Here is a 27,689-nt window from a genome sequence, read left to right on the forward strand (position 1 = left end):
GGAAAGCAAGAGACCCATTGAATATATAAATTGACTCATCTTGAACTTCATTTTGGTGTATACTCCTCATGGTAATCCCTTTTTCATGGGTCCGTTGCAGAAAGAGTTGCGTTTAAACGCAAGTAAAAATAATCAATCGCAAGTCCCAAATGCGCGCTATCGATTGCTTGAAAATCAAGTTACGCATGATTTGTTGAGTTGCGATTGATTGCAACTCTTTCTGCAACGGGAGTTGTTCCGACGATATATAACGACCACGTGTATTCGTTACAAAAAAAATCTCCCATTTGGCAGCTGCATGTTTTGAAGTATAACGAACCTAATAGTCTTTATTTTTTGTGTTGTTCTTTTGTACAATTAACATTTTAAACAATTATTGGGTAAAAATGTTCTGTGAGGGAAATTATGTGTCCAACTTACATAGGGCATTTCTTTGGGGGGCATTTTTTTATTCAGTGTGATGAAAATCAGTTTGCCCATTCTAAAGTAATTGCTGCTCAATTTCTAACCTTACTGGACAATATGCTTCCCGCATTGGGTAGAATACTGCCCAAAATTGGCTGGACACATGATGAACCTCATGCACAGCAAAAACTTTGGTGTTAACCGGTGTACATAGAGGACCACACCTGTTATTACAACACCTTTGGTTGTTACATTTACACTCTTTGGTGTTATGTTCAATCTGTAGGGTGTAATTTTAACACCTCAGGGTGTGGTCCTCTATTAACACCAATTGGTGTCAGTTTTAACACCACAGTTTTTACAGTTTGGTGGTAAAACTTTTACCCAATATTTGTTTTACAGTGAATGTGTCATTATGACAAGCTTTTTTCTGAACATATCAGGAATGGTCTAATGTTAAGTTTTAACTGTGAATTGTGGAGAAAAAATATATATATATGTAAAGCCGTTGCATTAATTGAGTCTTTTGGGGGCTTTCTTGGTGTATTTAATTAATGTTCAGCAGTCTGTCATCATGACCATATTGATTTCATTGTTAATCCTGCCAAAGTTTATCAATCAGCATTTTTTTTGTAGTCCAAAACTATGTATTTTCCCCTATGTATTATGTTATTTCGTTTTTATATGAATTATGAATAAAGACCAAAAAATGAAATAAAACAAAATTGACTCCATAGCATTGATCGTGTATATCTATTGTCAGTCTCGCGCACATTGTAATCGGAATACACCGTTACCAGAAACAATATTGTGTTTTTCTCCTCTGAAAAAATAGAACAGCATAAAAGCATGTATATCTTATCTTCGTGTGTGTGTGTCCACGAGGGTCGCGGGCAGCGAAAACAAAGAGACGTATCTGTTATCTGAGTTAAACTATCTTCTGTAAATCAAAATGATGTAATATGAGATTTGTATTTGGGACTGCTACAAGGGATCCATGAAACTATGTTTACCCATTTAGCGGGTGCAAACATTCACAGAACAGTCTTCCAATATAATGTGAATACATTTGCCCTTACTGGGGAGCGTTTCATCAACATTTTTTCCGACAAGTTGTCAGATCTGACATCTTTCTCTGACTCTGATTGGCTGTGAGGCACCGTTACTATGGTAACTGTCGGATAAAATGGGACTTGTCGGATAAAACGTCCGACTAGTCCTTTAATGAAACGCTCCCCTGATTACGATAAACGTATAGACACAATGGCACTAGAATATCATTTCAAGAATTCCAATTATATACACAGAATCTTTCATTTTAATTTGGGACAAGCATATTTTCCCCCGTGTTTTAATTCTATATATATTTTTTTACTATTCCAAAACGAAATAAAGAACATACTCAGCAAACACGCAGTGTAAAACCCGACTTACATTAACTAATTGTTTATAATTTACTGTTGTAAGCAAAACGTTAACAATTTAAAGGTCAAGTCCACCCCCCAAAAAATTGTTGATTTGAATCGATAGAGAAAAATCAAGCAAACATAACGCTGCAAATTTCATCGAACTCGGATGTGAAATAAGAAAGTTATGACTTTTTTAAGTTTCGCTTATTTTTCACAAAACAGTTAAATGCACAACTCAGCGATATGCAAATGAGAGAGTCGATGACGTCCATTACTCACTATTTCTTTTGTTTTTCATCGTTTGAATAATACAATATTTCAATTTTTACAGATTTGAAAATAAGGATCAACTTAACTTAAACATAAACTGTTTAAAATAATGGTAATTCCACATGTTCAGGGAGAAATAAAAGTTTGTTGCACTTGACAAGGAGGAGAAAATTAGAATATTTCATATGATAAAATACAAAAGAAATAGTGAGTGGGTGACGTCATCAGTCTGCAAATTTGCACACCGACCAGGATGTGCATAGAATTGTTTTGTGAATTTAAGCGAAACTTTAAAATGTCATAACTTTCTTATTTTACATCCGATTTTGATGAAATTTTCAGTGTTTTGCTTGTTGGATTTTTCTCCTTTTTTTCAAATTAACTTTTTGTTGGGGTGGACTTGTCCTTTAAACAGCAATGCTCAACGTTAAATACCCATCCGTTAAAAAGTAGAACACTGGTATTATTTTTTTAATCTGTGTTTAAACATTTTTTTTTAAGTCTTAAAGAAGAACGGTAAGGTCATAAGGTAAACCGGGAGTATATAACATTCTCAATTTTGTTTTTGTAATTCACCATCCTTATACTGCATGTTTTTCTGAAGAAAGTATGGTGGAATAAACTCGGTTCAGGGATTCAAGACGTCAGGGAGATTGCTCTTATCTGCCTTTTCTATCTCAAAGTTGATCTTATGATCCAATGGAAGTTACTTACCCTCGTTTGCAAAAACTAACTGCCCGGTTGCCATGGAAATATATGAATATTTGAATTTAGCGACGTTCACCATGCTAATAAAAAATGCATCATTACCTATATGCTTGTATCCAATACAAATTAGGCGTTACAATGTTTTCAAATTAAAGGTTTCGTTTTCGACGGAATGTTATATATCATTTGGGACGACATGGATCAGTGAAAAGTAGCATTGTTTATCGGATAACGCTAATACGGTGATACTTTCCCCTGTTTTTATTTATTTATTGGTATGCAACTAACATATCTGATGGAAACCCCCATTCGTTTTAACAATTAGATTGGGGGTGCTTTCTCTTTGGACCCCAAAAAATCTCTCACGACCAAGTAAACATTGAAAGAAAGGAAAATGGTGAAATCTGATACCATTTTCTGAATATTATGTCAAAATCTATCAAAAAGTATTTTTTTATCTAAAACGTAAGAAATTAAACTTGGTTGATTTCATTGGTATACTTGACATGTTTTTTTTTTATTCACAGGAAAAAAACGTTGTTTGTTTTTCCAACGCTCCTTACTATGGGTCTTACAGTATCCGATTAAATAGTTTTAAAAGTTAAAAAATTCTTGATCAACAGAGTTTATTTTAAGTATTTAATTCTCAATGAGCTGCAGGGTTTATTTAAATCGGTAAACAGCTACAATGTAAGGTTCATAGCAATTTCACTGTGTAAATCAATGTTATTTGTATAGTCTATTGATTATTTGCCAATTGTTTTGTTTTATTTTCACTGAAATAGAAAAGGTCAATGGAACATGCTAACTTACAGTAACAATTTTTTTTAAAGTAGCATAATATTCAGAGCAATGAACATTTTCCATTATGTTTCCAAGATTATGCCATACGAAGGAAAACCAATTTAAAGGCAAATTGTCTAGTAGGTAATCACCATCAAATGTGACATGAATACTGAATACTTCAAGCGGTAATTTAGATGGTAATTCTTATTCAACATTATCGTTTTGGAGGTAACATTATATCCAATCCGTTTCATTTGATTAGACGTTAGACGGTATAATCTGCTTATTTGTATTCTGTGTGTTCATAAAGGTTTTTTTAGTTTGTTTGTTTTTGTTTTGTTTTTTGGTTTCTTTTTTACTGAAGGATACGATTAGACATGCTAAAGCCATTTATAAAATATAATAATACTAATAATGGTATTTTATTCATCGAAGTCTCAAGCAAGCAGATAGAAAATGATTTACAGAGTACTGTATAATGATTGAAATACATAAGATTATTAAGAGAATTTCTGAGTAACGATGTTTATACAATATGTGGCTTCTATCAAATTCAAAATACATATCATTATAATATCAAAAATTATCAAAGGAAGACGCACTTGACAGAAGAAAAATAAATAGGGAGTGGAAGAACGAGAGTGAGTGAGAGTCAGAAGAAAAGGCGGGTTCTGAGTAGAGAGTGTGAGAGAGCAGGGGATCAAATAAATAGAAGCAAAAGGGTAGTCAGGTTACACTTCGTAATTCCGAAGGTTCGTAATTTCGAAACACGTAAATTGCCTATACCTCGATGTTCGTTAATCCGAAAACGTAAAAGGGTTCGTTAATCCGAACTTTAAAGGTTAGATAATCCGAAAACGAAATAAGGATCGATGTTCCGAAGGATCGTTAATCCGAAAACGAAATAAGGTTCGTTGTTCCGAAGGTTCGTTAGTCCGAAAACGAAATAAGGTTCGTTGTTCCGAAGGTTCGTTAATCCGAAAACGAAATAAGGTTCGTTAATCATTACATTTTCGAACTAACGAACCTTCGGAATTTATACGAACCTCATTTCGTTTTCGGATTAACGAACCTTCGGAATTACGAACCTTATTTCGTTTTCGGACTAACGAACCTTCGGAACAACGAACCTTATTTCGTTTTCGGATTAACGAACGTTCGGAATATCCGAACCTTCGGAATAACGAAGCTTCGGAATTGCGAATGTATCTATAGTCATACATGTAGGTATCGAATGAATAAATCTACGTACATGATAATGAATTGTATAAATAGGTGAAAATTAATACATATAAAGCCACAGAAATCACGATTTGTATCATTTTCCGAAACATATCTATGTTCATTTATTAATATTCATTTTTTCTTGTTTGTTCATCCAGGCAGTACAGGGGCTATTTTATCATGTGTAAGATCTACTAAACCTTATCAAGTGAAGGTGAATTGGATTGGTAATTTAGATATAGAAAAAAGAATACATTGAACATTTGAAGATTACCATGATTTTATATCATATTGTTTCTTTCTCAACTTCTCCCTTCTTTCTTCTTCGTTTAAATGCAAACTCAAAAAGATCATTATAATTTGAATTCAAACTCACTTCATTTATACATGTATTATTTTTGTTAATGAATGAACCACGATAATGGATGTTTCGGGTGTGCTTTTGTTAGTGATGATGACGATGTTCCTCGATGGGTGTGTGTGGCTGTGTGTGAATGAGCATATTTCGCCCCCCCCCTTCATCTGATGTGTACATATATTAATTATTGTATTCTTTAGAGGCTTCTTATTTTCAAGTGTAAACTTTTTGTTATCCTCCTTTTCTTGCAATGATATTTTTTAGAGGCTTATTATTTTCAAGTGTAAACTTTTTGTTGTCCTCCTTTTCTTGCATTGATATTTCTTTATACGAATGTACAATTTGATGATGTTTTTATTACTATCAAGAATAAATTGAATTTGAATTGAATTATAACTTCAAGACCATAATCATACAGCACTTCCTCTTCCCCTCAAACACCTCTCCAGAAATCGGAGGCTATTTTTTTCTTTCTTGGCGAAAATAAGAGCTCTTGTCAATTGCTGAATTTTCAATTCGAACCCTTAAAACCTACCGATCTGTAAAATTGGAATGGGCTTTTATATCAACTAGTTCTAATGCAGTTGTAAAAAAAAATGTATAAACGTGTAAAGAGAATGATAGCATTCCTTACTCCTCCATTACCCCCTCCTCTTCCTCATCTTTATTTTTTTCCTATTTTTTCTTACTGCTCTTCTTCCTCCTGGTTCTTATTCTTCTTTCTTCTTTTTTTTCTCCTTCTTCTATATACTTTTTCTTCTTTATCTTCTTCTCCTTCTTCCTCCTCCTAGTTCTTCTCCTTCTTTTTCTTCTTCTCCTCCTCCTCTTGCTTCTTTTTTTCTTCTTCTACTCCTTCTTCTTCTTCCTCCTCCTCTTCTTCTTCTGGTTCTCTCCATTCTCTTCCTTCTGCTGGTTTTCCTCATTGCCTTCTTCTCTTTCCGCTAATGCTCCTGTTCCTTTTCTTATATTGACTCTACTACTCACGAAATTTAGTCATATCAGGGTGTCTTGTTTTGAATAAAAAGCAAAAAAAAAAGTTTCACTATATGGTCTACAGAGGGCGATACAGCTGCATTAATTTTGTTTCGTATCAAGTGGGATAACCAGACTATTCTTAGCGAGATGAAAGCAAGAAGTGAAAACATTTACGGTAAAGGCAAATTAATCAAAAATGAAACTTCCCAATTTAGTGCGATCAAAATGATGATGTAATTGAAATTTCGAAAATATATTTTAAAAAAATGGGGATAACAAAAATTTGAAGATAGTATATTTCTTACGCAGTCTCAGAAAATTAATAATCATCCTCGGACTCATTATCTGTATTGCGTAATCGATTCAGCTATATTTTTTCAATTTTCTGACGTTTTCTCAATATGATTATTTGCTTGATTGTGAATACATGATTTGACGTTATTCATCCATGAATTCGTACACAATGTTCGTTGTTTGTATTAATATTCAATCTAAAATTTATTTATGTAGGCCTGTCCATCTATACTTTGTTTGCCCTGGAGAATGCTTCGATCTCAAATCATCTCCAACACTATTTTCATCTTCCAATTGTCAAACGAACAGTCGCTCTAGTGCGATTGGTATTCCCAACTCTACTCGCGACCCGAAAAACAACATTTATTGAAACTAAGCATACCGTACTTGACCCTTTTCATTGCAGAAGACATTGATGATCCATTGCGCGCGTTCTATTTATGACTGAAATCGCTAACCGTGCCGAAGAGCTATCTTCTGGGACGAGGCTCGCAGAGGGGCAACTGTCACTGGCAAGGCTGTTGTAAAATGGTTTTTAATTGCCTTCTTGACTTTTTAATGGAGGGCAAAACCTGATTGTGGACAATTTCCCCATGGAATATCGGCTGCCATTCTTGCCTTGCTGACTTCATAATGCACTCTAAAAGCAAACTACTTAGAATATTGATGATATTAGTTGTCACTATCATGCATGTCTTGGCGTATTATTAAACTAGAGAGATGTCTTGTTGGGAACTCACTAAAGGTAACAATCACATGGTTTTATGTAGTTGAGGTCAGAAGTTTACAAACGCCCAGTAAATTCAAAGAAAAGCTGACATTTGCCAAACATCATAAAGTATTTGTGCTATCATGACGAATCAAATACAAACAAATGAGTATGTCATGTCCCTTTCTCACATTGCTTTGTCATCAGAGGCTAACAAAATATTTAGATGTCATTTTCCCCAATTTTCTTTCATATTCAAAAGAAAAGCTTGACAAAAATTTGTATATTTGTACTAGTTTCCTCTCAACACAAACATCAAATTTCTTTTCTTTTCTTTTATGGGGGGGGGGGTTAAGAGGTGATTTATCATGATAAAAAATGTAATATAAATCATAGATTTGACTTTAATATATTTCTATAAAACAATTTTTGAAAGTATAATAACAAACAATTATGACAGAATACATTTGACACGAATATTAATTTTTGTTCTTCAAAGAAAATTCCACCTGAAATATAATTTGATCCCGACCCCATCCCAATCATCTAAAAGGGCTTCATATGCTCTTTAATTTGATACCAAATTCGTCATGGTAGTCTTCATATTTCTGAAGATATAGTAAATTTTACGCCTGTTTGGCAAGCGAAAAAAAATCACTGCTGGAATTCCATGGGTGTATGTAAACTTTTGATTCATTGCACACGGGTGAGTTACCAGTTATTTGTGACCTACAGATGAAATTTTAAGAAAATTGCATTTGGTCGACCTATCCAGATTTGATGAAAATGAGGTTATTGAAAGCGTGGTTCATATGTCTGAACACTCGACCATTTTCCTCTCTGAAAGGTTGATTCCATTAGGGGCAGATTTAATATTCAAAGGAAATTGGACAACAAAGGAATACGTATCACTATACCAAAAAGATAGGTATCCCAAACTAAAGGGATGCCTCTCCCATACATTGGATACGTATCTAGAACGCAAGTATACTATTGTATAGGGGAAGGGGGGGGGGGTAAGTTGAGCATAGGGGTAAGTTGAGCCACCACCCACAGGCTAATAATGAATGAGTCCGACCATAGAGCTATGGTCCGACATTATGGTGGTGTCATGTATTGATGACCCATTACATAACCCTTAACCCCACCACATTGTTTTCAACTTTGAAACAACTTTTTTAGAGTGAAAAATCCGAATTTCAGCCAAAACAGTAAAAAAGGGTGTGAAATATATAGATCATTGCTTTTTACACACACAGAAATAAGAACAATATTGTTAGTCCAGGTATAGATTCTCATTCTTGCCATGGTCTTTTACAAGATGCATGCATACAAAATGTGTGGATGTGAAAATATTGCATGAAGTTCGGAATGCGGTAAGTTGAGCCAACCAACACGGGGCAAGTTGAGCCATAGTAATAAGAAATAAAAACAAACCTTAAAAAGCCATTGATATGCAGGCAGAAAGGGGCAAATTCACATGACAGTTCTTTTAGAGGGCGTTAGTATTTACAGCGAATTAGCAAACTTGTGAAAAGACTTTACATTAAAAAAAATGACATGCTGGTTCTTCCCGCATAGATTTTGTACATAGCTTTTGTGACTCAATTTACACCGGGGGGGGGGGGGCACAACTTACCCCATATATGGGGCAAGTTGAGCCATTTGACATCTGTTTTTTCAAAGGTCACATTAAGTGGGGGTAGACAATTATATATAGGTGAAAAATATTTCCCAAGAATCAAATTTAAAGACAACGTACTTATTTCTACAATATTATTGATCATATCAATTCTAACATGCAAAATGCAAAAAGTTTCACAACTTACCCCGCTTTCCCCTACGTATCGTTAACACGTCATGATACGTATCATACTATTTTGGATACGTATGCCCGACTACAAGGATACGTATCTATCTATTTTGGCTCGTTATTGGTCAACTGGGATACGTGGGATATATATCTATTATGCGAATTATGACCACGATAGCCAACCATAGTATGATAATGTTATCCAACGGATGGCAATATTTTTTCTCCGTTTTACATCCTCTCTGCACAGCAAAAACTGTGGTGTTAACCGGTGTACATAGAGAACCACACCGGTTATTTTACACCGTTGTTAAATTGGTGGTGTTAGTTTTACATTTACATGTGTTATTACAACACCTGTGGTTGTTACATTTACACTCTTTGGTGTTATGTTCAATCTCTAGGGTGTTATTTTAACACCTCAGGGAGTGGTCCTCTATTAACACCAATTGGTGTCAGTTTTAACACCACAGGTTTTACAGGGTGTATCCCTAAGTGCAGTGGGTCCAAACTAGGATTACCTTATCATGATTGTGTATGTTGATAAGAAATTAATACGATAAAAATTTACCAATTACACGCCTACCTGACATTAAGCAATGAGGACTAATTGTTCCATTGAAAAGACATCTTTCTTTTATGCAAATTAATAACTGAATAATTGCAAATATGTTTGACACTCCTATAGCAAACTTTTAAGTTTAAAAAAGAAGTAAAGACCTTTCCAATGATATGAATTGACCTTTAATCGCAATGACGTAGAGGGCGTTTGCACCCCATGGGGGGCGTAACTGACTCCCTGGTAGAAGCCAGAGAGTTTTTATGGATTATGGTGGGATCTTTTTTTCTTTCTTTCATCTGTTATTCTTTATTTCCTATGTGTTTCAGTCTTTATTTTTTCTTTCATCTGGCTCTAAGGGTTTTTTCTTCCATTCTTTTCTCTGCTCTCTTTCTTCCTTTCTTCTTTCTTTTTTGTATTCTTTTTTCATTATTTCGTGAGTCCTCTCTATTTATTGCTTTTTCATTTCGTTATTTTTCCCTTTCTTATTTCAATCTTTTATTCCCCTGCATGATCTTTCTTCTTTTTATTCATTTCCCTTCTCTCTTTCTCTCTCTCTCTCTCTTGACTTTTTTTATTTCGTTCTTTCTTTCTTTCTTCATTGCTTCCTTCTCCCCCCCCCCTTTTATACCTAAACCCTGTTGCTTGAAAACAGAATGATGTTATTTTCTGTGAAGTTGTTAATATTAATTTGCATCTCTTGTAGTCCCTTAGAAAAAATGACACCACAGTGTATTACACCCCCCCCCCAAAAAAAAAAATGTTTCTATTCATAAACATCATACTACAAGTTCATCTATATTAGCAAACATGACACATAATAACAAAGCAGATATATAAAACCAAAATGCGGTGATATAGCGAAGACTTTATTGAAATCATCAAAATATACACAAAATTTGTGTTAAAAAAATACAAATCGCAGCAGTAAATCTCATAAATATATCAAACATGACGAACCTGAAAGTGACAAATGATCAAAACGATAAAATATAATTATTAAGCAGTGTGTGATTATGTATTAATAACTGCTTGTAATGGAATAGTAGTTTCGATATCCTTAAGCATCTATGTGGATTAAAGGAAATTCAGGTCCTATAATTTCTTTAATTTCTACAAAAAACAACAACAATATTTCAAAAGGAATCTATATGTGCAAAAGCAACGCGTTGGTCTATCTAGTGTGGCGAAACGGGAAGCCCTCTACCCTTGGCAACGTAGTCTGTGTACTCAAGGATACCAAAAATGGATGTGGAATTAATAATATGATATACTGTATGAATAATATAATAATACCGTGCTGACTGGTATATGATTGTATCTTGAAGGGGCAGGGTATTAAAGCGCAACTAGTTTGGAACTGGGCTGAAGTGGTTTGTTTTTGGTGAGATATTTGGCATGCCAAATTAAACAAAATAATTATAACAACTAACTTCATTTTGAAATTTGTTTTATTTTCCACATTGAAATAATGCAAATGATAAACGATAAAGATGAAAATAATTGGTAATAATATTATCATGTGAGGAGAAGTGAGAAATCTTTAAATGAAGTCAATGATGACAGCAATCAAATATGACTAATCGCCACTCAAACCAACCGAAGAAGAACAATATAGTATTTTATTTCTAATTTTTTTAATATATCTTGTTTTGTTATTTGTGAAACTGACAATTTGAGGTTGGCACGCGACTCGACATTCCGATGACATTTTATAATAATTACCGCGTTATGTGTAGAAAGCGAAATACAACACTTTCTTTGCTGCACGCTCACTATCACTGACTTTTGGTTTTTTTTTCAAGCAATGCACAATATACCTTAATAATAATAGCCTAATAATAATAATATATGATTTGTATAGCGCACGTATCCACCTTGCTAGGTGCTCAAGGCGCTCCTATATTACCCGGCTAAGCTAGTCAACCGATTCTGGTGCGCACAGCTTTTTGAGGAATTACTTCCTACCGGTACCCATTTACCTCACCTGGGTCGAGTGCAGCATGGTTTGGATACATTTGTTGCTGAAGAAAAACACGCCATGGCTAGAATTCGAACTCACGGCCCTCTGTTTGAAAGGCGAGAGTCAGAACCACTACACCAAGACCCGCCCACAATACCTTGTTTGATGACCATGGGAATCACAATATTTAATGATTTATAGTTTAATAATACAGGCACTATATTGAAAATGGTCAAAAACTTATTATTTGCCGTACATTTACATTATTTTGTGCTTGATGTCAAGATACGAGTTACACTACACAATTGACAATTATCACCAATTAACGAAGAGGGCGTAAATACAATGTGCACAATGTGTAGAACAATAATAATCTGTTTATTGACATGATATCAGTGAGAGTAATCATTGAAAAATAAAAATTGATTACTCTGATAATGTGTTGAAGCCACCTACGTCCATTAATTATTCTCAAAGAGATATATTAAATTTAAGAATGTTGCATCAATAGATATAATTATGTCACTTATAGTATTTTAGTAAACATAGCATGTCGATTTTTTTTAGTTCTTATCAATAGTATCAATAAAACATTCCATATTGTGCAACAGTCTCGGATTAAATTGGGGGCGCGTCATCATAATCACCCCTCCCATCTCTCCCTCTCTCCTCAACTCTCTCACATCTCTCGGTCTCCTTTCTCCTTGTTTGCCTATTCCTCCCAGTGGCGTACAAAATTAATGGTAACGGGTGGGGGGGTTGGGAGCGCCCCCCCCCAAAAAAAAAAAAATAGATGAGAAATGAAGAAGTAAATAAATAAAGTGAATGAATAAATAAACTAATCTATACATAAATAAGATAGATAAATAAATAAATGAATAAATAAAAAATAAATGAGTTAATGAATTATATAAACAAATAGATTAAATAAATAAAATAAGATCACGACAAAGGAAAAGATGAAAAGCAAAGAAAAGGAAGAATAGAAGGGCGAACTATGATATTACTTTCTGAATATTATGTCAAAATCTATGGCAAAATTTGATTTTTTTTTAAATTGTAAGAAATTTAATTGCCTGCCTCGTTCGCTCGCAACTTTTGTTTGTTTCATTTGCCCTATACGCCACATCTAGCCCCCCCCCCCTCGAAATTGTTGGCTCATTGCGCCACTGATTCCTCTCCCATCATGCCCATACCTCCCTTCATTCCCCTCACTCCCTGTATCATTTATTCATGATATAAGGGAGCACCTAACATGTGAAGTAAAATCGGTATTTGATTTAGTCATACGTGCTAGGAAATTGAAATCAACCATGATGCATTTGAATAAGGTAACATCCAATGCGCTTTACTGTGTGCCTACGTTCGATAACACAATCTTCTTGTGCATCTCGCCATCATGTAATACTGCAGATATTTTCCGTTGGGAATGCTAACATTATATCTGTATTTCAATGGTAACCAACCCAACCTCGTGCCTCAAATAGAGAGAGATCAGATGAACGAGGAGGAATAATTTCCTCGCATAATTTTCACTTGCAAGCGCATAAACTCTGCCGTTTACAGTTAGACACTATCTTAAATATATATGACAGTTCTTTGATATTTCTTTTCATTCTTTGCTATCGCAAATTTAATATGTTCTATGAGGTAATAGGATGTATCCCCTGGAGGACACCACCCCCCCCCCCTCCCTCCAATGGCTCTGTCCTCTGGAAGAGATGTCCCTCAGAAAACATTTCCTGATACGATAAAGCATAATTATATACCTTCTTACTCAAAGATGAAGGGAACTCAAAATGTTGACGAAACTTTCAATATTCAATGATTATCATGATTATAAAGATACGATATTTTCACAATAGATTCTCTGAAAAACAGAAGAGAGTCAAAGCTGTACGCGAGGGAGGGGCATCTCCAGGATGGTTTTCTAATTTACCCTTTATCATGTCTATTTCAAATGTTAGCAAATTTCAGGTCCTTCAATATAGATTTTAAAAACACGTGTAATCAGTTCGTTCAATTTGCTTTTTCACCAGATGAATAAGTAACTCTTTCTGTAATTTGGGAGTTAAAAAATCCTTCTTACGACCATGTATATAATTATAATGCCTAATAGTGAGAACATATCAGGGTGTGGATTGGTAACATAAATTCCTTACATACACTTTGGATTATCAGAGGAAATTCGAAATAGTGTTAACAGAAAAAGAAAAAAGAACAAAGTACTGTATATTCCATAGGCTATGACAAGAAACAGACTTAGTCCAAGCCAACGAAGTCATTTTGGTCAACTCTTTGGTCAACAGATACTTGATGACTTGATAACTGACCTTGATGACCATCTCATTGGCCTATATGTGTAAACCTTAATTTTTTGATTGTCCCATTTGTGCTTTAATTTAAACATGTTAAAAGTGTGGCCTTAGGAAAAGTGAACTTGTCCCTAAAAGTAAGCTATAGACATGATAGACCTACATATTTTAAAAAGGATATTGATCACTTTTTCAGGCCACAATCTCAATGAAATACAACCGCCTTTTGCTTTTGAAGGCCAGCATGTTTGGAGTGAGACTCACCATGTATGACCAAAAGGACTGGCACCGGGCATGAAGCTGGAGAGGTTTGAAACACACCTGTTCGGTGAGTCTCGTGCCATCCAGGGTATACCTGGTCAAGCAGATGGTATCCGAACCTACCCTGACCCTCGCTACCAAGACACTATCTTGACTATCGACTGCGGCTAGAAGATACTCTGTATCATCACTAGCCGTGATGGAGCTACCGACATGACCATCCCGGTCGAAGACGGTGACAGTGCTAGGTGTCATAATGCAGGTACAGGTGATCATGATGCCGGTGCTGGTGACGCAGATCTGAGAAGGCTTGATGCTTCCGGTGTGGACGACCCTCCTGGGTGTCCCCTTGCTTCCTTGGAAGATATTGATCTCGGATGATCTGTTCACTGCATAGATGTTGTCCTCTTGGTCGCTGCATATCATAGGGCAAAGTCCTGCCTTGTTGCAGACGTACTTAAGCCCTCGGATCTGTCTGCCTTTTCGGTCAAACGTAAGGCACACGTCCACGTCGCGAGAGACGACGGTCCTGCCATCAGCAAGCATAGCGATGTCGTAGACGTTTCCAGCATCGCTCTTGAGATGGGGTATCTGGTTTCCGCAGACTGAGAAGCAATCGGAACCCTTGGCGTTCCATCCATACCCGACAACCACGGCATCCTTGGATAGTGCCGACATACCAGCCAATCCCTTGGGTAACTCAATCTCTCTCACTATTTTCATTGAATCATCAATGAGGGCGCTCGTTTGCAGTGCATCTGTATCGTTGCATCTCACCGGGGAAGCAGATCCGACCTCCTGCTTTTCCTCTACTGATGAATCCTCTCCAAGCTCAATGTGACCAAGTGCAATAAGCGTATCGTCCGCTGGACTAAACCATGCACTTCCTGCTACCGTCTCTTCCTGGGCCTTCCGCATTTCCTTCACCATCTTCAGAAGCACACCTTCCTGCTCCTGAAGCTTCATTAGTTTCTTAACAAAGGCATCCCTAATTTCTTTCTCCAAGCCACTCAGGTGTTGGTTTGCATCATTTCCTTCCTCCTCAGCACTGCTCAAAGACCTCTCCAGCAGGAATCTCCTAGCCTTCCTGCGAATAAGAGTGTTTCGCCTCTCCTTCAGATTCCGTTCCAACTCTTCTTTCTTCTTGATGACGTGTTCTTTGTGGCTATGGATGTAACAAGAAAGGCAAATAAACTCTGCACAATCCTCACAAAAGATATCCTTGTAGAGTGCGTTGTGCAAAGAACAATAGACCGGCCTGCGACGGCCATCTTCAACATTGATCTTGTCCACGAGTCCCTTGACGGAAAAGTTTGGGGTTAGGCCTGCCACCCGGTCTTGACCAAGTTCAGTCCTGTCCCTGCAAACCGGGCAGACTATGTAACTAAGTTCATGGCTCTGCTCGTCGTAAGCCTCCAGGCACTCTTTGCAGAAGGTATGACCGCAGGTGAGGATGGTTGCGTTCTCGAAGACATCAAGGCACAAAGGACACACCAAACCCTGTAACTTCTCACCTTCAACCTTGCTAGCCATCGTGGTGAACAGTCAGGATCTGTGAGGTTAAGATAGAAAAAGTATGCGTTATCGAGGTACAGCCACCCAACAGGTTAACAGGTCACTCCTTGCTAGAAAAAGAAAAAAAAAACAGTGGCCCGTATTATAAAGTCCGGTTTTACGAAGTTTATTTCTAATTCTGCAGATGTAAGCAGGGTAGGCATGGTAGGGGAGGCCAAAATTGCATTTGTATTGTTTCTTTTCTTTCCGGGCTCTTCCCCAGTTTTTTTGTTAAGAAGAGAACCACTCGAGTAATTTTTCCCTGTATAATTTATTAATTACTTAAGTGTTAAACGAGGCGACAAAATTGTATATTCTTGGACATTGTCGCAATTATGTATCCAGAGCACAAGATTTAGAGGATAAGTCCACCCCATCAAAACGTTTCTTCGAATAAAAAGAGAAAAATCCAACAAGCATAACACTGAAAATTTCATCGAAATCGGATGTAAAATAAGAAAGTTATGACATTGGATTCTAAAGTTTTGCTTATTTTCACAATACAGTTATATTCAAATCCTGGTCGGTATGCAGATGAGGAGACCGATGACGTCATCCACTCACTGTTTCTTTTTGTATTTTATTATATGAAATATGAAATATTCTAATATTATCCTCATTGTCAAGTGGAACAGCTATTATTTCCTCCCTGAACATGTGGAATTAAAATTGTTTTATACAACATGCTATGGTTCAGTCAAGTTGGTCCTTATTGTCAAATCTGTAAAAAAAATGAAATATTGTATAATTCAAACAATAAAAAACAAAAGAAATAGTGAGTGAGGGGCATCATCGACTGTCTAATTTGCATATCACTATCACTAAGTTGTACATATCACTGTTTTGTGAAAAATAAGCAAAACTTGAAAATTTCATAACTTTCTTCTTTTACATCCGATTTTGATGCATAATGCTTGTTTGAGTTTTCACTATTTATTCAAATCAAAATTTTTCTGGGGTGGACTTCACCTTTAACCAGCTGCCAGTGTCACGTAACGTGTTCATATTTTGTTTAAAACAGCAAAATGGACTGAAGACGATCACAACTATTAAGTTATTTTGAATCGCATACCGTCCATCGAAATGAATTCTGTTTTGTTGGCGTGACTGTAACATAACGAGCATGACGAGTGAGTCACAGGTTTGCATAGCTGACAACTCATTCAATAGGGTTATAACGCATAATTAGACCCGTATCAACACGTAATCATTATTCGCCTTTGTGTTTCCTTGTGTATTTTTGTTTATTTTTTGTTTGTTTTTGTTTTATTGTATACCTTTTTAAGAGCTTAAAAGTTGTGTGAATTCCAAAATATTCATATTCCGAAAAACGATCAAGGGAATAATAATATGTTAGTAACTCTATAACAAAAAGAATTATAAATAATTTAGATAAAACGAACGGTCTACTCAAGTGTGCTGTATAGACCCTGATAGTTGAATAATCAAGTATCAAATATTATTAATGAAAGGAAATCAACGAAATGTGTAATACTAAATAGACACAGACGATGTATCATTGCATATTAATATAAAATGCGAAAATACATCTATATACATTTTTTATTACGAAGACGGATTCATAAAAGAAAAACATATCTTTCATTTTTCTTTAACATTTTTTAAAGTAGGTCTATAGGCAAATATAGATACTAAATTAATACGATTCGGATACGTGGTGGTAAAACACGTGGTCATTCCTTAAAGCTAGACAACAGATATTCGCGTCTTGATGTGCATTAGTTTTTCTTTGCTAACAGAGTGATAGATGTGTGTAACAGTCTCCCAGAAGATGTAGTTACTGCTTGTTTAGTGATTGCATTTAAGAACAGACTGGATAAACACTGACAGAAAATTGCCTATGACTCTGAATGATTTTCGATTCTTAAGTGTTTCCATTGAATTTAATTTCACTGTCTACGATACCCCTGCCACTCCTCCATGCCAACATTAGTAGCACATCTAATTTTGTCTGAAGGAGAGCAGCAATAGACATTTCTACTTTGATCGATGAACAGGCTTAGTCCTACAACATCGTTGGAGTAAACTAAACTAACTAACGTATACATTAAACAGCCAATATGATATTTCCATCAAAATCAACTGAAAAATACACAATATAATGACACAATTCGACGCCTGACGCATCTGTATAACACCCAATTTCGAGCAATCCCACACACTGGATGCGTTAAGATACAGAGGCATCCACTAGTTTACCAAATCAAAAGATGCATCTCGAAAACCTTTCAGATAGAACGTATTAACAAGGACATGAAATGTTAATGACATACCTTTATGTAAAATGCATGATATTAGAATAAATGTGAAATCCAAAATACTCACTCAGACAGATGCATCCAGGAAGGCTGCCTCACCCAAGGTGAGGCTTGTATCATCTGATGTGAGTATTTTAGTTCCGGGTTGTGGCAGTTCATTACCATGTTTACGTCGTTCCTTTGATATTTTCTCCAACCTAACTGATCAAATCTACTGGTGGGATGACTCAAATGCTATTACTTAGGAATGCATCAAAGGTTACAACCCCCCCCCCCTCCCTCCATATCCCTGATCCTTGCCGTTTGTCTGTGTCTCTTTCTCTCTCTCTCTTTAGCTTTCCTTCTCTTTTCCCTATCTCCTCTCTCTCCCCTCTTTCTCGACATTTTGTTGGTCACTCTCTCACAAATGCTCCCTCTTCAATCCAGGGGCTTTTGGGCTGATGGCACCGGGAGGGGGGGGGGGGCGGTAGCTTCAGCCCCTCTCTTTTCAATGAACTTGATAAACACGTAATAATTACCAACTTGTTTTAAGTTTTAGCAAAGGTAGCCCCCCCCCCCCATAACAACTGCTCGGCGATCCCTGCAAACCACTCACCCTTCCCCTCTTTCTGTATAATCATCCCCCTCTCTCTCTTTTATATCTCTCTTTCTCTCTCCCTCTCTCTCTCTCTCTCTCCCTCTCACACACACACACACTTATTTCCCCTATCTCATTTTCTCAGTCTGTTGACTTCTATCATTCCCATTCCCTATCTTCTATTTTGCCTCTGTCATTCTCACGCATTCCCACCTCCTCTCTCTCTCCCACCCACTTTCCCATCTCCCCAGCACCTCACCCCACCCCCTTTCATCCATCGTATTATTTTCCTATGTCTACACATTTTTTTCTTTATGATTATTGTTGTTATAATTATGCTCTTCTCAATTCCTACCACTTTCATTGCTTTCGTCTATTTAACATGACCCCCCACTTTTTCCCCACCCTCTTTCAATCTTACCCCCCCCCCATTTCTCCCCCCTCTCCCTCACCCTACCTCTCTATCACTCCCTACAAGCCTCCTACCCCCCCCCCCCCCCCTCTCTCTCTTGCACTCTCGATCTCTTCTCATCCATCTTCCTTTCTTCTCATACAATCCCATCAACAATCTCTCGTGTTTAATTTGTTCTAGGGCTGCTCCGTTGAAAGTCCCCATCATCACATCGTACAAGAATATTATGAGCATGTAGTTATGAATAATGTATCGGGGAAAGATAATCCTCGCGTATATCGCTAAAGGGTGTCGAGGCCTTTCCGTACTATAATGGCGTAGCGACTAACATGGGCGGGACATGCGGGAGGAGGGGGTCTATGGAGTAATGAGTGCCCCTAACATGCCTAATGAAATGCTTTAAACATGTTAAATGCTTGAACATACGTAAAAAACTGATGCTCTTTTTCGTTCTTTTATTGGTTTTATCGTTATCAGGCCTTATCAAAATAGATTCGTAGGTAGGTAGGTATAGGTAGGTAGATAGAAAGATAAATAAATAGATAGATAGATTGAATGAATGAATGCAAAATTAATATATTATAAACAAGTTAATAGAGATAATATTATTTGAAAATAGAATAACAAAATGATAAAGAAATAAACCAACAAATAGATAAATAAAATATTAAGGAATAAATAAATAAGTAGATAAATGAATGAATAAATAAATAAAAAATAGATAAATAAATAAATAAATAAATGAATAAATAAATAAATACTGAAATAAATGAATGAATGAATCAATCAATATTAAAGGCAATGTAAATGACATATCATCGCAGTGGCCGTGGAACGGTTATGAAAGTAGGGGGTGGGACTGAGCCATAAGTTTGGAACTGAACATGCAAAAAGTCACAAGCAGATGCAATTTTTACGTTTTTTGTAAAAGGTTTCAAAAAAGGGAAGGGGGCCTCAGCTCCTTGTTCCGCGGCCCTTTCACTGTTCGGTTTGAGTCTGTTTCGAGTCCACTTTTAAATAAAATATCCTCGCTATACTTCCTTGGTAAAGGTTATAATTAATCTTGGACGTGAATGACTCATCAATCCTTGAAAGCATCAACTTGCTTTATTACCTTGGTAATTTGCATCTTGAAATCTGCGGCTAATGGGTAATCAGTGTTCTCTTAAATATACAGGACTAACTGGTCGTGGTCGGATAAGGATTATTAAGAATTGAAATATTTAATTTCGCATATAGAGATCGTACAAAGATAACTTTATTTAAACCCTCCATAATACTGCTCAATATTGCGAACGAAGAGCAAGTAAGAAGCAATATTACTAAAAAAAAAAAAAAAAAAAAACATGAATTCATGATGATAAAACGATTGGTTTTATATTTCTTGTTTTCCGATGCTGGCAAGATATATTAAAAGCAAAATTAAACCCAATTTTTAACATATTATAATAGAAGTCACGATCTAACGAGCTTTTTGCTGTGATTCTTATTTTATATTAGTAAAGTATGGCCTACGTCTTGATTAGTAACGGGTCCGCTGTCGGCTCATTACACGGTATTGGCCCGATCCGTAACCATAGCAATTTTCATCATGTTCGACCAGCCCAACACGGCCTTAGTAAATGGAACAGCAAGGTTTACGCTTCTTGAACATAATGGAATTGATAAAAATAGCAATAAATTGAAACGCAATTACCAAGGCCAGTTTTCTATTACCAATAATTGGTCGTATACGTGGAATGGGGGCACTTTCAAAAACAATATTATATCTAATGACATGAATGATGTTAATGGGTGGATAGCCTATTACGTGACACGCAAGGCAACAATGTTCTTCCCTTATCGTCAATGCTATCCATTAGCGAGGATAAAATGTACCTGGTCAGGCTGCTCTAATTGTTGAAGAACCTTTTTTCATGTTCATCCCGCTCTACTAAATATACAGTCAAACAGCAAAATCAGCCAGACCGACAAACGAGGCCGTAACCATGACACATCATTGGCCGGTTTGGAGTCGCTCTCGTTGGCGTGAATGCGTCGATCCTGGGGGGCAGGGGGGGGGGCGATCGCCCCACCAATGAAAATATTGGGGGGGGGCAAACATTTCATTTTGCCCCCCCCCCCCCAATAATTCCGGATATGGCAAAAAAAAAAAATTGTAGTGTTCAGCAAGCGAGACTGAGATACACAACTCGTTCTTTATTTAAAATCGCGCTCAAAATGCCCGCTTTTCTGTAGCAAAAACCAATACTTTTCATGATCAAATAGGTGAATGCAAATGTCCCATTTTCACTTTAAGGCCTCAAAAGAACTGCTTCGATTTACAATAATCCTTTCTTGGATATATATCTTGTTCTTTATCAAAAACGTCCATTAAATTGTCATTTTTTTCAGATCGAAAATTCAAAATTTTCAGCTCGCGCTTCGCGCTCGCATCTATTCTTCTTTTAGATACCAATCTTAATCATTGGTACAAAAAATGCTTAGAATATCAAGCTTTCAGGTCAGAATATAAAGAATTTTTAGCTCACTCTCGGCATGCACTCGTACTATCTGTGTGGTGAGATATGTATCCTCCTCATGAGTTACTACAAACAGTTCTAAACAGGCACGCTTTTCCTGTCAGTATACTAAAAAAAATCAGCTCGCGCTTCGCGCTCGCATTAATTTGTTGGTGAGATACGTGTCTGTGTCTCATGAGTCATATATATATATATATATATATATATATATATATATATATATATATATATATATATATATATATATATATATGTGTGTGTGTGTGTGTGTGTGTGTGTGTGTGTGTGTGTTTGTGTGTGTGTGAGGGTGCGTGAGGGTGTGTGTGTAAGTGTGGGTGTCTTGTACGATCCAGCGCCTTTGGAACGTTAATGATTTTGCCCCGGCCCCCCCCCCCCCAATCTGAAAAATGGATCGACGCCCCTGATTAGGGGTGCCGCTGTCTTTCGGACGTTGGGCAGTAGCGTACGCAGGATTTCTTTTTTTTTTGGGGGGGGGGGTCAAGTTTCAAGCCCGAAATGAAATGTTTAAAAATGGTCTTCACCACCAATTTTAGGTCGTTTCCTACCCCAAAAAATGATAAGCAAAAAAAAGGGGGTCTTGATCACAAATTGACAAGCAAAAAAAAAGAAAGTCTCTAAAAAAAACATTACGGGGGGTGTTGAGTATCAAAATAATTAAGGGGGAATTGAACCCCGAGTATAACCACCCCCTTTATAGGTCTAATTTGCTCTATGGGAATCGGTTTGTGTTTCTAGCGATTAAATGACAATAAATAAATTGAATTGAATTGAATGGACATTATTTTTTTTTATCTAAGATACTATAGGCCCTATGTCTTTAAATCACCTTGATTGAAAGTTTCCAGCAGTAATGGATTTAGAATCTGCAATTAGCCGTATTGATGCTTTGGGAGATATTGTGTCGCATCCAAATGTTGTTTGATTGATCAATATTGATTAAAATGAGATTTGTTTTGTTTGTTTATTGTTTGTTAATTTTGACAACTTTGTATTGACCGGGCACATATTCACCGACCAAAACTGGTTTTAGACCTATTTACAATTTTAACCAACCTATGCTTTAAAATCATATTTCATCCTCAATTTACCTTTATTTGATTTATACACATTGAATTACTTTTCATTATAAATCAAGGTAGCTTTTCATCAACATTTTTGTCCGACAAGTTGTCAGATCTGGCATCTTTCCTCGATTATGATTGGCTTAGAGGCACTGTTACCACATTGACTGTAATATACGAGGGTCTATACTTGTCGGATAAAACGTCCGACAATGCCTGTCATGAAACGTTTCTTTGTTATCCGAGTGAGGATGCTTCTCAGCCAATAAAATCAAGGAAAGTTGTCAGATCTGACAACTTGCCGGATGAAACTCGAAAAAAAAAACTCGAATGATGCAGAAAAATAAATAACGTCACTTATTGATCATAATAATTTATGAATCTGATTTTGAAAGAGAATACTATTTTTATTTTCTTTAGATGTGGCAACTGCTCTTAATTCGTGTACAAGCAGTTTATAAATATGGCTCTGTTAAAAAACCGTCCACAACATTGAAAAAAAGAAAAAAGAAAAAAGAAGAGGAAAACACTCCGATCAGCATTTTTTCACTTTATTACCTTTCAAAACTCAAGAGGGCAGCAAACATTGTAGCATTTTGGTGCGCCTGCGCACTGGCAACCTTGGCAACGGGTAACTCAAAAATGGAAGACGAGCAACAGGTGAACGCAGGTAAATAGTGGTTATTTTTATCGTTTTATATCACATTTTTTTATATTTTGTGGGTTTCTTTGATTGATATTGGATGATGATGAATCGGTCTGTAATTGTATTTGCTCTGTAACTTTTTGTAGTGAGGCAATCTTGCTGTAAGAACCTTAGAATTGTCAATCCGGTCTAGGTTTTCTTGCTCTTTTTTCGACTCGAGTGATACGTGATGCTGACAGCTCGTGTGCCCGGAGTTGCGGCGTAAGAGCTGTGCGGTCGCACCGCTGCGCTGCCACTGCATTGCATCTGCAAAAGTGCAATCTCGAATGATGATGGCCTCTGTAGTCTGGAAAATTATTTGAGCTGACAATAAAGTAACAAATGCTAATTTATCAAATAAGTACATAGATACAATCAAGAACCTACCTTTCTTTGTGTCAGATCACGCAGATTGCTCCTGTTTTTTTTTTGTCTGTCACTCTGTGGACTGTGACTGTTAGTGTTGACATGCATTTGACAATTAATTTTTCTCTTTTTTTTTGTCGAACATGATGTCTGTGGTGTGGTGAAGTTTAATTTACCGTAGGCATAAAGTTATGTTATGGGGTACTAAAGCTGCGTGGGTCCCAAAGCTACGCACCACTCATCGCGCCTTTTAAAGGGGAAGTTCACCCTGAAGAAAACTTTGTTGTAAAAATAGCAGAAAAAATAGTAAAAAATATTGGTGAAGGTTTGAGGAAAGAAAGTTAAAGAGTAAGAAAGTTATTAGAGTTCAAAATTTTGGATTTGTGATGTCATAAACGAGCAGCTGCCCCATGTGTTATGTAATATAAAATGTATGAATTTCAAATTTTGTATGGTTCCTGATGACCTAATTTTGTTTTCTTTTCATGATCGGGTGTGAAATGATTTGTCTATTGATATATGATGGGGGGACCTAAAGCTACGCACTTTGTTTACAAACGATAGAAACTATGCCAATTTTAATATTTGAACAAATTATCTGTCGCTAACTTGTGGCAAATATTCTAAAGATCATTAAGCAAGAACAAAATATCACAAAACTCACTAATACGAAAATCCCGCCGTGTTTTCCGAACACCTCTTGAATTCGCCGCCCGATGTTAGAAGGGGTCCTAAAGCTACGCACTCGATTTATCATGCAGAAAAATAGAATTTCCGGTGCCTCAATTTCTAAAATATGTTCATACTATTATAGGATAATATGAAATTAAAGAGAATATAGCTCAAAAATTCAAAACAGTTGTGGGTGTTCTCTGCATTTAGAGATTTACTGCAGCCTCTGTAGAAAAAATTGAATAGGAATCGTTCGTCACTCTGCAGTCACAATTCCACACAAAGTGCGCATTTGCCATTAAAAACTGCATGCGCGATGAGTGGTGCGTAGCTTTAGGACCCGCGCAGCTTTAGGACCCCCTACCATACAAAAGTTACAGTGAAAACCATTTTCAATTTTCTGAGAAAATGACATTTCATTGATTTTTTACTATTCGCTATGTAGGAATGCTGCTCGCATATGACGTCACAAATCAAATAATTGAAATTCTAATAACTTTTTAATTATTTGATGAATTTTTCTCAAACCTTCGGCAATATTTTTTATTATTTTTTCTGCTATTTTTACAATAAACTTTTTGTCAGGGTGAACTTCCCCTTTAATGGCAAATGCGCACTCTGTAGGACTATGTGGAACTGTGTCTGTGACTGCAGAGTGATGAATGATTCCTATTCAATTTTTTCTACAGAGGCTGCAGCCTGCAGTAAATCTCTGAGTCTAAATGCAGAGTAACCAATAACTGCTTGGAATTTTGGAGTTATATTCGCTTTAATTTCATTTTATCCTATAATAATTTGAATATATTTTAGAAATTGAGGCACAGGAAATATACCCAATTGTTGTGTGTCCGGGCAGGTTGTGTGTCCGGACAATCAATTTTAGAAAGTCATTTGGAAAAATTTACAAGTGAAGTTTCATAGATTTTAGTACAAAATGTTAGGATATATTGTAAAGAACAAAATAGAACATGATTACAACTATTGAATTCATATTTCTAGTGTATTCCAAAAGACAAAAAAGAAGGCTTCAAAAATATAAAGTGTCCGGACACCAGACCCCCCATCCTACTATTTTTTTGCATGATAAATCGAGTGCGTAGCTTTAGGACCGCTTCTACATCGGGCGACGAAACCAAGAGGTGTTCGGAAAACACGGCAGTATTTTTGTATTAGTGAGTTTTGCGATATTTTCTTCTTGGTTTATGATCTTTAGAATGTTTGCAACAAATTAGTCAGAGATAATTCGTTGAAATATCAAAATCGGCATAGTTTTTATCGTTTGAAAACAAAGTGCGTAGCTTTAGGTCCCCCCATCATACACAACTAATTTTCCCCTCTGCAAATAGAACATGCTCAATAATAATGATATTTGCACCAATGTTTGGGCTTGGCCAAGTAAAAAAAAGAAAGTACATGTAGTTGACTCGCGTGCATCTGTTTTGGCCGACGCATGGAATACTTTACTATTTACTATTTTAAAAAATTGGCTAAAAAATATCAAAAAATGATGTTTCTCGTCTGTGCCCGCACCCTTTTTTTATTTCTTGATATTTACTATTTTTTTTTATGGCAGCTGAAAATAAAAAAAATACATAGGAGTGACAAGCGATTTGCTCTCATCTGCTCTTTGATCGCTCTCGCAATGACCCCAAACAATTTCCAAGTCCGATATTGGCGAAAACTGCGATTAAGAAAATGAATTTGCTTTTGTTTTTTATTGGTAATCTTGGAGATATGATCCTAAGTTAGCGAGAAAATAAAGTTTGCAAACTCAGAAAAATCAGAGATTTCTTCATTTTTTTGTGCATTTTCGGGGATCCCGCTTCCTTAATCTGAACAAATCTATCGCGTGTTTGGAAATCTTGCGCAGATGAACGCAATTTTAAGGACCTAATTTATATTTCAGCGGGAATTATTGGTGAGTGATAATGCATGTTGATGTGATCGGTGTGTGTTGCGGTGATTGACTGTGCTTGGCATGTGTTGCGTGTGCTGCGGTGATGGGATTGACTGTGACAGCGCCACAGCCATGTGAAATGAATAATTTTCTGGTGAGTTATAATGTTAAATCTCCAACAGCAATGCATTGAATATTAAAAAAAACTTATATTCAAGTGAGTTATTTATTATCAAGATATTGAAAATTATGAAAAGGATGATTGTAAGTACATTGTACCAATTCTGTTCAAATTTGATAAACTTAATCCTTAAGCTATTGAATTTGATGGACAGTTGAAAGTTAGTATATACATTGTAGGTATAGATCTTGATCTTACTTATAAACATTAAGTGAACAATGAACAATAAAATAAATAATTGTTTAACAATTAATAACAAAGAAAAATAAATAGTAATCGAATCGAAAGTGTACAAGCAAAACACACTGCGATGCAGAACTATGCGCTGAATCCTCAAAAAAGATTACCATATTAATTTCAATTTGAATTTATTAACTTCATTCACTTCGACATGAACATTTTTGTTTTATAATTAGCAGTACCATTATATATATCAGGAATACATCAAGTCAACAAATTTTATCACCTAATATATTTTCAAAAGATTTCCAATTAATAGAAAAAAATATATACATGCATGATCATGTTCAAAACTCATTTATTATTGATATTGAGCATGCATCAATCACCTAAATCGACCCAAAATCAACTTTGTGTTTTGTCACAGATCCTGCTGCAAATGATGATCAGCAGGAAGAGACTAATGCTGAGCAAGAATCAAGTAATGACGCTGCACAAGAAGACACAACAGAACAAGGTACATTTTCAAATTATTATTTACTAGTACCCTGTTTAAGCCTGTTTACAGTGGGTGAAATGCCGGCCCAGGAGGTAGAAATGCAGTACCAATGCCCTGATTCTGTTAATGTAAATTATGTAAACCTGTTTTGTTATTTGAACTTGTGTGATTTAGATCTACCTATTGACAAAGGTACTACAAGGGGAAGATTGCATTGTACAGTACATAGAGTGCGCAATGAAATGCTCGGGAAGAGCACCCCACATCGTTAAGTAAGTAAATCTTCACCAGCCTTCACGTATCACCACTTTTGGTTGTATACAAAACATATGCAGGAAATGGTGGAGGGGTGGAGGAATAGATGATTTATACATTTAAAGATTTTTTTTTCTTCTAAAATTAGAAATGAATATATTTTAGAGGTTTTGGGGTAACAAAGTATGGAATTTTTTCCGTGCGCCAAACTTGTGCCCTCTCCCAAATCCCCTCTCTCATTTTTCCCATATGTTTTATACACAGCAGCATGCTAATGTGCGAAGATTTACTTTTAATCAACGCTAGCTGGCACCCTGCCCCATGAGCATTAATCGAGCGTTTCAAAAAATCAACAAAGTGTCTGATGTTCCCCTTGTAATATCTTTGATATTGATTACATTATATTGATTGCCCAATCTTGATCTTTGTTCCCTTCATACATTATAGGAAAGAAATGTATGATATGTGCATTTCATGCT

At 36.2% G+C, this 27,689-nt stretch overlaps 2 protein-coding genes across 2 annotated transcripts in view; one reads left to right on the plus strand and one right to left on the minus strand.

The window, feature by feature from the left end:
• Window positions 1-13,916: 13,916 nt before the first annotated feature.
• LOC121420867 (tripartite motif-containing protein 15-like) lies at window positions 13,917-15,604 on the minus strand. The gene has a single exon (XM_041615483.1). The coding sequence runs from the start codon at window positions 15,580-15,582 to the stop codon at window positions 13,981-13,983; it is 1,602 nt and encodes a 533-aa protein (XP_041471417.1). The 5' UTR covers window positions 15,583-15,604; the 3' UTR covers window positions 13,917-13,980.
• Window positions 15,605-17,908: 2,304 nt separating this feature from the next.
• Window positions 17,909-27,689, plus strand: part of LOC121419719 (cilia- and flagella-associated protein 44-like) — a 43,383-nt gene continuing 33,602 nt past the window's right edge. The window contains 3 exon segments of the mRNA XM_041614177.1: window positions 17,909-17,986; window positions 23,049-23,145; window positions 26,884-26,973. Of these exon segments, the coding sequence (XP_041470111.1) occupies window positions 17,909-17,986; window positions 23,049-23,145; window positions 26,884-26,973 (265 nt within the window).

Source organism: Lytechinus variegatus, chromosome 8 (genome assembly GCF_018143015.1).
Source record: "Lytechinus variegatus isolate NC3 chromosome 8, Lvar_3.0, whole genome shotgun sequence".
NCBI classification, from domain to species: Eukaryota; Metazoa; Echinodermata; class Echinoidea; order Temnopleuroida; family Toxopneustidae; genus Lytechinus; species Lytechinus variegatus.